Source organism: Elgaria multicarinata, chromosome 11, assembly GCF_023053635.1.
Source record: "Elgaria multicarinata webbii isolate HBS135686 ecotype San Diego chromosome 11, rElgMul1.1.pri, whole genome shotgun sequence".
NCBI lineage: Eukaryota > Metazoa > Chordata > Lepidosauria > Squamata > Anguidae > Elgaria > Elgaria multicarinata.
The window spans coordinates 38972677-38986625 of record NC_086181.1 but is presented as its reverse complement, the minus strand read 5'-3'; the positions used below and the strand labels follow the sequence as shown (position 1 = coordinate 38986625).

The following is a 13949-nucleotide window of genomic DNA, read 5'->3' as shown; positions in this document are numbered from 1 at the left end:
AAGCAAGCATGGTAATCATGTTCAAACAATTGTAGCATTCATTATATATTTCAAACAGAAAAATGGCTCCATGGTTTAGTTAATTACTATTTGTTTATTCATGTACATGAGGAAAATGATTGGAATAGGAAATATCACACAGTCAAATCTAGATATGCTACTTTAATCACAATTCAGGTTTATGTTCTTGTGTAGGAAGGATACTAAGGCCTTCAATGAAAATATAAATCCTGTATTTACACCTTTCTTCGTATTAGGAGCTCTCTGGTGTTCAACTCAGGTCTCATGACAATAATGTAGCATTTGGGGAAAAAGATGCAGCTGAGTAACCCAGCACTAGAAGCCAAGATGGAGAAGATCTCCACAATCACCATGTACTTTCCCCTTGTGCTGAGGTAGGTTGGAACAAAGGACACCCACACACTGCAAAAGACCAACATGCTGAAGGTGATGAACTTGGCTTCATTAAAACTGTCAGGCAACTTCCTGGCCAGGAAGGCCACAGTAAAGCTGACAATAGCTAGGAGACCCATGTAACCCAAAACAAAGTAGAACATGACGACTGACCCTTCATTACACAGCAGGACAATTTCTTCAGTCACTGAAGTCATGTCCATATCTGGGAATGGGGGAGAAGTTGCCAGCCACAGAGTACAGATGCCTGCTTGAATATTGGAACACAAGAGGATAATCGAATATGCTAGTCTTTTCCCCACCCATTTCCTTATCTGGGATCCTGGTTTGGTAGCCATGAATGCAAGAACCACCGAGATCGTTTTTGCCAATATGGTAGAAAGGGACACAGAGAAGATGATGCCAAAAGCAGTTTGTCGAAGAAGGCAGGTCCCCTTTTTAGGCTTTCCAATGAAGGGCAAGGAAGAGTTGAAACACAACAGGAGGGAGAGGAGGAGGACGTAGGTGAGACTTCGGTTATTTGCTTTGACTATGGCAGTGTCCCGGTGCCTAATGAAGATGCCAAGCACCAGAGCTGTGATGAGAGACCATAAAAGTACAGAAAACATGGAAATGCTGGCCAAAGTGTCTTTGAAATCTAGGAAATTTGGAATTTTAGGAATGCATTCATTCTTGAATTTGTTTGGATAGTAACCATTTGGACAATTGACACAAATTTCCGTATCTGAAAAACAAACATAAAAAAAAATCATAAAGAACTTTTTCTAAAAGTTAAGTACTGCCTTTCTCGGCTAACCCATTTCAGGTCACCAAGTTTGTTTTTTAAATACATTGGTAGGATATGAAAACCTTTGCATAACATAATTTTAAATGAATTTACAATTCTGGTATTTTTTCATTAACCTTTTGTTTTAGAATCATAGAATCATAGAATAGCAGAGTTGGAAGGGGCCTACAAGGCCATCGAGTCCAACCCCCTGCTCAATGCAGGAATCCACCCTAAAGCATCCCTGACAGATGCTTGTCCAGCTGCCTCTTGAATGCCTCTAGTGTGGGAGAGCCCACAACCTCCCTAGGTAGCTGATTCCACTGTCGCACTGCTCTAACAGTCAGGAAGTTTTTCCTGATGTCCAGCCGGAATCTGGCTTCCTTTAACTTGAGCCCGTTATTCCGTGTCCTGCACTCTGGGAGAATCGAGAAGAGATCCTGGCCCTCCTCTGTGTGACAACCTTTTAAGTATTTGAAGAGTGCTATCATGTCTCCCCTCAATCTTCTCTTCTCCAGGCTAAACATGCCCAGTTCTTTCAGTCTCTCTTCATAGGGCTTTGTTTCTAGACCTCTGATCATCCTCGTTGCCCTCTTCTGAACACGCTCCAGCTTGTCTGCGTCCTTCTTGAATTGTGGAGCCCAGAACTGGACGCAATACTCTAGATGAGGCCTAACCAGGGCCGAATAGAGAGGAACCAGTACCTCACGTGATTTGGAAGCTATACTTCTATTAATGCAGCCCAAAATAGCATTTGCCTTTCTTGCAGCCATATCGCACTGTTGGCTCATATTCAGCTTGTGATCTACAACAATTCCAAGATCTTTCTCATTTGTAGTATTGCTGAGCCAAGTGTCCCCCATCTTGTAACTGTGCATTTGGTTTCTATTCCCTAAATGTAGAACTTGGCATTTATCCCTATTAAATTTCATTCTGTTGTTTTCAGCCCAGCACTCCAGCCTATCAAGATCACTTTGAAGTTTGTTTCTGTCTTCCAGGGTATTAGCTATCCCACCCAATTTGGTGTCATCTGCAAATTTGATCAGCGTTCCCTGCACCTCCTCGTCCAAATCATTAATAAAAATGTTGAAGAGCACTGGGCCCAGGACTGAGCCCTGAAGTAGTGTGGCCTGTGTATAATATCATCTAAATATCGGGTGATTTAAATATTTTTATATCCCTTCAACTTTTCAAGCAAACTCGTTCTATGAGAGATGACCTTGGCCCAGCCATTTACTTTTCTTTCAAGCTTTTACATCTCATGAAATCTTCATTATGGTTTATCTAAGTATGCATGGATCCCCAGGTCTACATTAAAGCTACTAATAGGATAGGTAAAACATTGCTTTAAGGGTTTTAAGGCCATTTGTACACCTGCCTTTTTCCCGGGATCGTCCCGGGATCATCCCTGTGCATCCAAATGACACACATTGGATCCCAGGAGCAGGCAGGGATTTATTTATTTATTTATTTATTTATTACATTTCTATACCGCCCAATAGCCGAAGCTCTCTGGGCGGTTCACAAAAATTAAAACCATAATAAAAAAATCAACATGTTAAAAGCAAAATTACAAAATACAGTATAAAAAGCACAGCCAGGATAAAACCACGCAACAAAATTGATATAAGATTAAAATACAGAGTTAGAACAGTAAAATTTAAATTTAAGTTAAAATTAAGTGTTAAAATACTGAGAGAATAAAAAATTTGCCTGGGATAATCCTTAGGTGTAGAAAGGGCCTAAGATACCTCTAAAACAACTGGAGGATATGTTTAAAAAAGAATAGTGCAACTTTGGTGGCTGGTAGAGAAGCTTTGCCCATCCATTTCTTAGGCAATCTTGTTAAGAGCCAGGTGCGTTGTGAAGCAAGGGTGATGAATGGCATGGCTTCTAATCATGTCTCTTATCCTCTTCTTTCACTTCCATCATTAGCTCAGTACCATCCAACTTTTCTATATGTCTTGCTTATTATTGAGAATCATGAAGGATTTGAAACACCCCAGTAGCCTAGTTTGGCTTTGCTGCTGGAGGCTTTTCTGACCTGGAGCACAGACAGTCATACTTAGGCAGTTTCAGTAACAGTAGGCCGTTTCAGTGCAGGTTCAAGTGGAAGAAGAAGAGAAACCAAAATTTGATGAACATCCTGAAGTACCTTTGAAGAAGGGAGGCTTCTTCATATATGCTCCTGTGTCTTCTTTCTTCATTAGGGGTGCAGGGTATCTCTTCCTGCTATTATAGAGGACCAGCTATTACTCCTTTAGAATTTTCTGGGAACTTTATTTTTATTAATGCTAAAATGTGTTATCTATGTTTCTAAAACTGTTTCCGTCAAGGTGGACAAGAGGAAAAGTCAATGAAATTACATCTATCAATTGCAATGCATAAGATTTCAAAAACTCTTGAGAATGTAATTGACAACAGAACATGGAGAAGGGTTGCTTGCCAGTAATATGTATCAGTGATACCATATGTCCTACCATTCTTGTTTGAGAACATCCCATCTGGACATGGAGCACAATCATAGCAGCAAAATTTCTCCCCCTCTATCTTTTTCTTGCTGTAACCCGGATGACAGTTGTCAGTACACTGAGAAAGAGGTGGCACCTATTCGAAGAGCTTAGTATTAACTTGATGTTTGAGGAATTCATTTCACTTCAGATTTTCTATTATTATTATTATTATTATTATTATTATTATTATTATTATTATTATTATTTATATAGCACCATCAATGTACATGGTGCTGTACAGAGTAAAACAGTAAATAGCAAGACCCTGCCGCATAGGCTTACATAGGCTTACATTCTAATAAAATCATAATAAAACAATAAGGAGGGGAAGAGAATGCAAACAGGCACAGGGTAGGGTAAACAGGCACTGGGTAGGGTAAAACTAACAGTATAAAGTCAGAACAAAATCAAGTTTTAAAAGCTTTAGGAAAAAGAAAAGTTTTTAGCTGAGCTTTAAAAGCTGCGGTTGAACTTGTAGTTCTCAAATGTTCTGGAAGAGCGTTCCAGGCATAAGGGGCAGCAGAAGAAAATGGACGAAGACAAGCAAGGGAAGTAGAGACCCTTGGGCAGGCGAGAAACATGGCATCAGAGATGCGAAGAGCACGAGCGGGGCAATAGTGTGAGATGAGAGAGGAGAGATAGGAAGGAGCTGGACAGTGAAAAGCTTTGTAGGTCAACAGGAGAAGTTTATATTGGATTCTGAAGTGAATTGGAACCCAATGAAGAGATTTCAGAAGTGGAGTTACATGGTCAGAGCGGCGAGCCAAGAAGATGATCTTAGCAGCAGAGTGGTGAACAGAAACCAACGGACTGATGTGAGAAGAAGGAAGGCCAGTGAGAAGAAGGTTGCAGTAGTCCAACCGAGAAATAACCAATGCATGATGAAGAGGAAATTTCACCAGGTTCTCCATATATACAAATGACACCTGCTGAAATTCTCTTTTCTATGCAACTGTTAAAGATACAGGAGCCCTGTCCTCTTTTTCATATGGTCACCCTTTTAAAACTTCCATTCCTAATCTGATCTAGGATACAAGTAGTTTAGCATTTCATCCCACACCAGTCTCAGAATTCTCATGAAGGTAATGAGGAGCAACATCATCTTTCCTTTCTTCTACTCTTTTTTCTTGTAACGGGGGCTCATTACACCAAGCAGGATATTCCATTATGGAAGCGGTATATAAAGGCAGGAGCCACACCGCTGCCTAATAGTGGTATTGAAGAACACTTACAACAGTTTGGGCCCATTGACCCATACCATACACCGCTTTCATACTGCTATATCCTGCTTTGTGTAGCTCCTGCCTTTTATATACTGCTTTCATAGTGCGTTATCCTGCTTGGTGTAGATGAGGCCTCAGACTCACAAACTCAATGGAAGTGTTAGAGCTTTAAAATAGGCATGTGCTCCGCATCTATTAGAAGCGCAGAAGCAGGAGCGAATTGGCCTGCTCCGCCTTGCCCAGAGGCGGAGTAGAAGCGGACCGCGGACCCCTAGAAGCAAGGCAAAGAGAAGCGACCATTTTCAGAGCGATTCTCTTTCCGCGGAGCGCTCCGATCGCCATCTTGAAACATTTCCCCCATAGATAACTGGGTTGTTTTTGAAGCTATCGTTCTGAAAATTCTTGTGCTTAGACAGTCGTGGATGGGGATCATTTTGAGACTACTCTCACCTCTCTGCGTTGTGTGGGTCGCACACTATATTTTTTAAAAAATCGGTTCAACAAAAGGACAGCGCGGGTCAAACGGCTGTTTTCGCCCATAGGATTGCATTGCGGAAAAGAATCGGGGATAACTGGGTTGTTTTTTAAGCTATCATTCTGAAAATTCTTGTGCTTAGACAGTCGTGGATGGGGGTCATTTTGAGACTACTCTCAACTTTCTGTGTCCTTTGGTTCGTGTGCTATGTTTTTTTAAAAAATCGGGTACATTTACAATACAAACGGTAGGGTAAACCCGGCTGCGGCGCGGCGGGGTTTATTTGAAGCGATGACAGGCACATTCAACTCCCAATCCTGATGAGAAGTGATCACCTCATGAAGCATCCTCCAATCCCAGCGTTGGAGGGGGGGACTAAGGCAGAGCCACCCTGAGACCTTTCTCCTTTCTGTCTCTTTGTGGGTTTGTGGAGAGAGGAGTTAGTTATAGGTGCTGCTGCTGTGTTTGGACTTTGGAGATAGATTAGGATTTAGCTTGGCGCGCGTGTGTGTGTTTGTTTGCTTCTTTCTGACTTTTAGCTTAGTTTGCTCTGTGTTTTTCCCTTACTTTGATTTAATATAAACTTTATTTTTAAACTTTGGAGTGTGTGTTTGTTTAGTTGGTTGGTTGGTTGTCCCCCCCTCCCCTCTCTTAAAGCCTGACTGTGTTTCATCTTCCTTCCTTCTATATACCAAAAAATACAAAAAAATACAAAAAAAAAATTCTCTATTTCTTCTCTCTGTTACTTGGACTCTGTGTGTGACTGTGTGATTGTATGAGTGTGCTGTGTGTGCAGTGCACTGTTTGTGAAGTGCAACAGCCACTGATTGAGCATTTCAAATCCTGTTTGGGCAAAGCATACACACACTTCTTGTCCCATTTCCCTACAAACAGTAGGATTAGACACATGGATTAGCTTTCATGGTGCCAAGTTTAAGGTTTCTAACATGCAAAATGACAGAGCTATGGAAAGGGGTGTGAATGGGGTGCCCGATTTTCAAAAATTCCCCAAAAATCAGGGGATGATGGGATTGCCTTGAAACTTGGCATCCATATGGACACATGGATAAGATATCATGGTGCCATGTTTGAGGTTTCTAACATGCAAATTGACATAGTTGTAGAATGGGACAATTTGGGGTGAGTTAAGCCGCGCCAAAAATCAGGGAATGATGGGATTGCCTTGAGTCCGGGCGTCCATGTGTATACATGGATAAGCTATCATGGTGCCGAGTTTGAGGTTTCTAACATGCAAATTGACGGAGCTATCCCAAGGGGTCTGAATGGGTGCCCGATTTTCAAAAATTCCCCAAAAATCAGGGGATGATGGGATTGCCTTGAAACTTGGCGTCCATGTGGACACATGGATAAGCTATCATGGTGCTGAGTTTGAGGTTTCTAACATGCAAATTGACAGAGCTATCGAAAGGGGTGTGAATTAGGGTTATGGGTGGTGCGTTAGAGGTTATAGCCGCGCCAAAAATCAGGGGATGATGGGACTGCCTTGAGTCTGGGCATGCGTGTGTGTCCCTGGATAAGATCTCATGGCGGGGAGTTTGAGATTTTTAGCGTGCAAATTGACGGAGCTATGGAAAGGGGTGTGAATGGGGTGCCCGATTTTCAAAAATTCCCCAAAAATCAGGGGATGATGGGATTCCCTTGAAACTTGGCGTGCATGTGTATACCCCCATGAGGTGTCATGGTGCCAAACGTGAGGTTTCTAACTTTCACAGAAAAAAAGTTGTATACTTTTTTAGCTTTCAATGCAAGCCTATGGGGGGGAAAAACGGAGCTCCGATCCGGATCCGGAGCTCCGAGCGGAGCGGAGCAGACATGGGCAGAGTGGGGGCGGGGCGAAGCGGCCCGATCTGAAAATTGCAGATCTGGAAGTGAAGCGGAGTGGGGGGTCCGTGCACACCCCTACTTTAAAGCATTTATTAAAACAATTTAAGAAAGTTACACAGACACACAAACCTCCATTCAGCCAAGCAAATTAAAAGGATATATACTCATCAGTCTGGAAGATTCATGAAGAACAAGATCTTTACTAAGAGAAACACAGACAAACACCCTCTCCCAATGACAAAACTGGTTTTCTCAAGGAAGACCTTGGTCTTAGGCCTAGCAACTTGGCTCAAAGAAATTTCTCCTTTGTGTTCAGACTTAAATACCCTTCTCAAAGACAAAGATCTCCCTCCTAATACTTATTCTAAGTCTATTGGTACACATCATCAATTTAGATCATCCTCTTCCCATAATGTTCCATCCCTTCTGATGTACAGTACTTTTGCTTTTCAACTGGTCAACTATGTGGGAAGCTTCTCAGTTCTTCAGGATTTTTTAAACCACAACTCTATCTTTTCATCAGCCTGAACCTTTCACCTAGTTCCTTTAACAGGAACACATACAGTTGGTACAAGTCACAAGTTCTTATGACTAATGTCTTGAGCAATATCAAATCATATTTCCAAATCATATTTCATCAGGCCTTATCTACACCAAAGTATCTAACCATTGATACACTTTTCTATGTGTGCATGCCTCCTTGCCCCATTAATATTAAAACATTTCCCCATCACTTGTACATCCATTTTCACCCATTCTATGCCACCCAAAGCTTCATTCGCTATGCTATGCCAACGAACTCTTATAACCCAATGCTTACACATATTCAGTAAAATTGAAATCTGAGTCTTTCTCAGATTTCACATGAATGTACCAATGGGTAACAACACTAGTGCATCATAGTCCCTTTCTACACCTAAGGATTATCCCAGGAAAATGGAGGGATCATGCCTGTCTACTCCCGGGATCCCCTGTGTGTCATTTGGATGCACATGAATGATCCCTGGATGATCCCGGGAGGAAAAGGCAGGTGTAGAAATGGCCAAAATCAAAACTTGTCCTGTCAGATGTTGAATATTTGTTACGTTGGGTCTTTTTCAAGTGGAATCTTCACCCACCATATATTGATTTGGCCCTTTGAAAAAGCCATTTCTCCTCTTTCCCACTACAGTGTTCCAATGAATTTTGAATTAATTGTGCCTTGTGTAAAGAAATGCACTTCTTTCCCCACCTGAGTCAGGTCTCGGTGCCATTTGATTCTGTCCTCATTAATGGTGAGTCCTTTGCCTGGGGGAGCATGAGGATCCAGCCTTCCCACTTTGACCCTGACACAGGACTTATTTGGGAAGGTGACAAAGTTTGTAATATCAAATCCCCCTTCAAATTCTCCATGTTCATTAAATGTAATTTCATCTCCAGCAGTGTTGTTGAATGAGATTGTCTGAATCAATGAGTGGAGCTAGATGGAGAGAGAAAGCCAATCAAAGGGTTTAGAAAATGTTGTAATATTCTCATGAAGATTGTTCAGATAGGTTTCATGGCTTGGGAAAGAAGTATTAAACATACCACTCCTGCACAAGGAATCCCAATAAATTATTATTATTATTATTAATATTATTATTATTATTATTTATTCAATTTATACCCTGCCTATCTACGAAATAACATATAAGACCCCCACCCCAAATATAAGAAAAAAGAAAAGATATAGGTGCTAGCTACCTCATTGACATAACATAGGTTAGTTTTTAGGATTCTGGCTACAGCATGTCACTCGATAGACCAAAAATTACACCATGACTGTTGACTTCTGTCATTGTGAAAATGTTACCTGCCAGGGTTCTACATTCTCAGGAAACAATCTTTCTCCACTCTCCATTGTTCTGTGGTTGACTCTAGCCATGTAGAAGGTGTGTAAGGCTTGTGCCACAGTGTAGACAGCATTGTAGATACTGTAGCTGTGGCCGCTCATGTTCATATCAAAAACACCTCCAGGAAGACTCTCCAGCATCTCCTCTCCGGTACATGTTCCACCTATGAGACTCACAATTGAGGGTGAAAATGAACAACAAAATGCTTGTTCCCAGAAATCATGAACAAAACCGTCTTCTTTTTCCCAGAAAGGATTTACAAGCTGAAGAAATTCTTGGAAGCCTTGAAGCTCCATTGATGGAATTGTAAAGGAGATGGCACCATGGAGGAATTGTATATCAAATCCACCAAGTATTACTAAGGTATTCATTATGAAATCAATTTGGGCTGTCGTTATCCATACTTTTGCTGCAGAGAACCTCTCCTTATTCTGAGGAAAAATTAGCGGAAGCATCCTGCTTCCATATATTAAAAATTCCAACCATGTTATGGCTGAAGATTCTCCATGTATAACAACCGCATTGGCTTTGCTCTCCATGAGAGTTTGCAAAAGTCCCAATTTTTCAAAGATGGTTTTATGCATATCATGGAGATAAACATTCTTTTCAAATCTTTCTGTGAATGTTGAACAGATTCTGTTCTGCAAAAGCAGAGACTCCATGACCTGCAAGAAATGATCTCCTCCCTCATCCTTCGTAGCCATGAGTACAACCCAGTTCCATCTGAAATGCTGAAATAACTGGACAAGTCCTTGGTATTGCAGGTCTACATTGGGGACAATGCGGTAAAAGGAAGGGGAATTGGTTTGATCTTTCACGGCAGACCTAAATGAGCCATATGAAACCTAAAAAAGGGAAGGAAAGAGAAGCAAAGAAAAAGAGAGAAAGCGTGACATTTCAGAATGCCCTTTTTACTCCAATACATACAGCTTAGCATATTGAATACAGGTTGCAAAGTTTGGTGAAAAATAGCTGTGTATGGTATTCATTCTTGTGAAGGAGGGGTGTCATGCATTGGTTTGGTGATGTATTGAGCAGCTGGTCACACCGATTAAAGAGGGGTGGGTTTTTTTTGCCCCATATAAGCCTACAGCAGAAAACAGATGATTAGTTTCACTCTGAAGCTAAAATGCTGTAAGTACATCAAGCACTTGAGAGAAATTCTCTTAGAGGGGGCTGTTCCCTTTCAGCATGGGATGTTACCTCACAAGGTTAGACTGTGAGGTTCATCAGACAAGCTTTTTATCACACACTCGCTACTGCCCACTTATGGATATACGTGTGTCCTTTACACATCGTTGTCTACCTCCCACTCCTACAGCTCATTTTTCCATTGCAAAACATACCTCTTTTAATCTATTCCCCCCTTAAAAATAATGGAATGCAGCACAATCTCTTGCTGTGTGAAGGAGAAGTGGCACGACAAAAAATGCCTCCTGAATGGGCCATGTGGTCTTGGTTTATGAGAGTCAAAAGTGGAGGTGGAGAAGGGTCCGTCATGAAATGCCTGTGTGATGACGCTCTATATGTTAGTACATGGATTGGGACTCTAGCATAGGGAAGGCTAGGGAGATTTGCATCCTTTGCCCCCACTGTAGTCCCAATCTGGATCAGGCCCCTTCATCCCTCCAATTCACATTACCCAAAAAGCTTTAATGTAAATAGCAGGCAAAGGGTTAAAACCCACTATCCTTAATTTAGGATCCTGATCCGTATTAAGTCCCAGTATTTAACTTTAATTGAACAAAGATGAAAAAGCTACATCAGGAAAGTAACATGAAATTCGGCCTTCAGGGAATTTGTGGGATGGAACACACAGATCAGGAAATTATAATGAACAGGACATCACACCACCTTTTTGAAAGCTGAAATGTAGTATAAGGTTTCCCAAACCTGCTTTTCCTTTCTATGTGGTGGGGAAAAACATCGGGATTGGGACCCATGGGCTGATTTTCATTCCCGAAGGCAGAAATATGTGTGAAGCCATGGTCCCTCTTTGTGTTATCATGCATTCGTAAATTCATGCTCATATATGTGTTCATTCAACCCAGGTTGAGCTGTACAAATAATCTGTACCCTTAATTAAGTTCTACTGGAGTACCTATGTAGTAGGGCTGTGCACACCCCCAATTCAACATATATGCTATGAAATGTGTCCCTGTGTGAGATTACTCTAGACTTACTGATGAACCCAAATTCTGATTGATGTGAAATGTAATTTCCCCTTTCTTTGCCCCTCGCCTACAGATATTTTTCTTGTGCTGCCACTGTCTCCAACTTACTTCTTTGCAGAAAAACATCCCCCACATTTTACATATATAAACATACATAGAGATGCACAACTGGTAGAAGATTCCTCCAGATATTTCTATCCTACCACCACTGGAACAATCTTTCTCTACACATGTTAAGCTCACCATGTTAGCTTGACATTTAGTAGAAGCAGAGCCACTGGAATCACTGGATCAATTCCAGGTATGACTAAAGCTGGATTAAACCCTCAAGATTTGGAACATCCCACTTCTCATCTAAAAATTTGAATACCCCCATAGTATTCCAAATGAAACTCTACTTAGTTCAGCTACTCTGCTCCCCACTCCATTACTACCACTGCATCCTGTCAAAGCATCAAATTGCTCCTGGAAGGAGTAGTGAAGAATGAATTACAGAGGAGTCTGGAGGAATCACCATGAGCTGATCCTACCTGTGGAACCTTGTAAAGACCTAAGATGTCTGCGACGCGTGAGGAGGCATCAGAACTAAGTCCCCCGATGACTCCTATTAGATTTTTCTGGATGTCACATTTGTAGTTGGGGAGAAACTGATGGGAGTTAAAGAGAAAGTCTAAAGTGGCACGATAGGTCCTCTTTGAATCAGTGTAGCTGTCATAGATGTGGAACCCAAGAGTGACATTGGGCAGGATCTTGGGATTGTCATTGATCTCATCTATGGCAAACACCAAAGCCAGGACATGCTGGTAGAACTTTGTCGACACCCTGCAAAAAGGTAACATGCTGTTTCATAGGAGAGTTAAGTGGTGCACAAGATAAACAAGTGTATGGTGATGCACGTTGCTGCAAACCCCCCCCCCCAACTTTAAGTATAACCTGGTGGGATCTGAGCTGGTGGTGATCAAAGAGGAAAGAAATCTTGGAGTTTTGGTGGAAAGCTCGATGAAAATGTCCACCTAGTGTGTGGCCAGTGTAAAGAAGGCAAACTCCACGTTAGGCATTCTAAGAAAAGGAATTGAGAATGAAACTGCGAGTATCACAATGCCTTTATGCAAATCTATGGTGCAGCCACACTTCGAATACTGCGTACAGTTCTGGTCACCACACCTAAAAAAAGGATATTATAGGGCTGGAAAAAGTGCAGAAAATGTCAACTAAAGTGATTAAGGGGCTGGAGCTTCTCCCCTATGAGGGAAGGTTACAGAAGCTGGGATTGTTCCGCTTGGAAAAAAGAAGGATAAGGGGAGACATGATAAAAGTGTACAACATTATGCATAATGTGGAGAATGGGGATAGGGAGACATTTTTCTCCAATTTCAAAATACTAGAACCGTGGGTCATCCCATGAAGCTGATTGGTGGGAGAGTCAGGACAAATAAAAGGAAGCACTTCTTCACACAGTGCATAGTTAAATTATGGAGTTCACTACCACAAGATGTAGTGATGGTCACTAATTCGGATGGCTTTAAAAGGAGTTTTGATAAATAACTGGAGGAGAAGGCTATCAATGGCTACTACTATTGAAGTTTATGTGCTGCCTCCAGTATCTGAAACAATAAGCCTGTGAGCACCAGCTGCTGGGGTCCTAGTTCTACTAATTATTACACATCTTCTTTTCAAAAATGGATGAAGGAGGTGTCAACATGTCATATCATCCTGTGGAAGAAGGGATCCCATCCAGCAGCACTCCATCCTTCTGTTTCTTTACAAAGATCTACTCCCATTACTTACTAAGACTATAAGTGCTTTGCAGTCTGCCATACAAATCTAAAGAATCACCAAAATAAAAACAGAGATAATTTGGGAAAAGGTGTAGAAGGAGAATTCCTTACATGAGAAATTTTATCTTCTCCTTAGAAGGATGTCTGAGGAATGACACTTTGGGGGGAGGGTAATGGAGATGAGATGTCACCCCACCGACGAAGAGATCCCCTGGCTGGTACCACTCTTTTGGAATGTAGGGAGGCTGATTTCCACTGCACTTCATGGCGTGCACTTTCCACACCACGTTTGGCAGCAACAGAAGGAGCAGCAGCAGGAGCAACAGCAACACCATCCTCGTGTCAAAGTCCCCTCCACGCATCGGGGCTCCTGTGTCTCTTTCTACATCAACATGGTTGCTACCATCAGTAGGACTTGAACAAGGTGCATGGCAGCAGATTCTGAAAATGGGTCTGAGTGAAGAGAAGTGTTTCCTCTGAATCCTGATGTTCAAAAGTGCAACAAGAGCAACCCTTGAGTGCCAATAGAGCACCACCATCTGAATCTTGAGGTGTGCAATGGAAGAGGGAAAGCGATCCAAAAGACAGAGCCCTGGTTCCCTCTTCTCATGATTCTTAACAATCAATAAGCCATTGGGGGACTTATACATATTTCAGACTTGCTTGGTGATTTTCTTTTTCCTAGAAAGCTTTTTGAGTTGGTAAATCAATTATAGCAATTGTGATAATTGCAGGGGAGATGAGTACTTCTGCAATGATTTTGGCCTCCATGATGCAACATCAGTAGCAGAAGTGCTGGAATCAACATGTTTGTGTGATCTCCCTGCTACGCTGTGTTGCTTCAGAATGGTGAGGAAGGAAATAGTTGGTGGAATCATGGAGTTGAATGG

At 41.7% G+C, this 13949-nt stretch overlaps 1 protein-coding gene across 1 annotated transcript; it reads right to left on the bottom strand.

Annotated features, from left to right (window-relative positions):
- Positions 1 to 236: 236 nt before the first annotated feature.
- Positions 237 to 13421, bottom strand: LOC134405811 (vomeronasal type-2 receptor 26-like). The gene is made up of 6 exons (XM_063137063.1): positions 13171 to 13421; positions 11812 to 12103; positions 9068 to 9952; positions 8468 to 8695; positions 3661 to 3769; positions 237 to 1138 (listed from the first exon to the last, which is right to left on the bottom strand). The coding sequence occupies exons 1-6, from the start codon at positions 13419 to 13421 to the stop codon at positions 237 to 239; spliced, it is 2667 nt and encodes an 888-aa protein (XP_062993133.1).
- Positions 13422 to 13949: the final 528 nt, after the last annotated feature.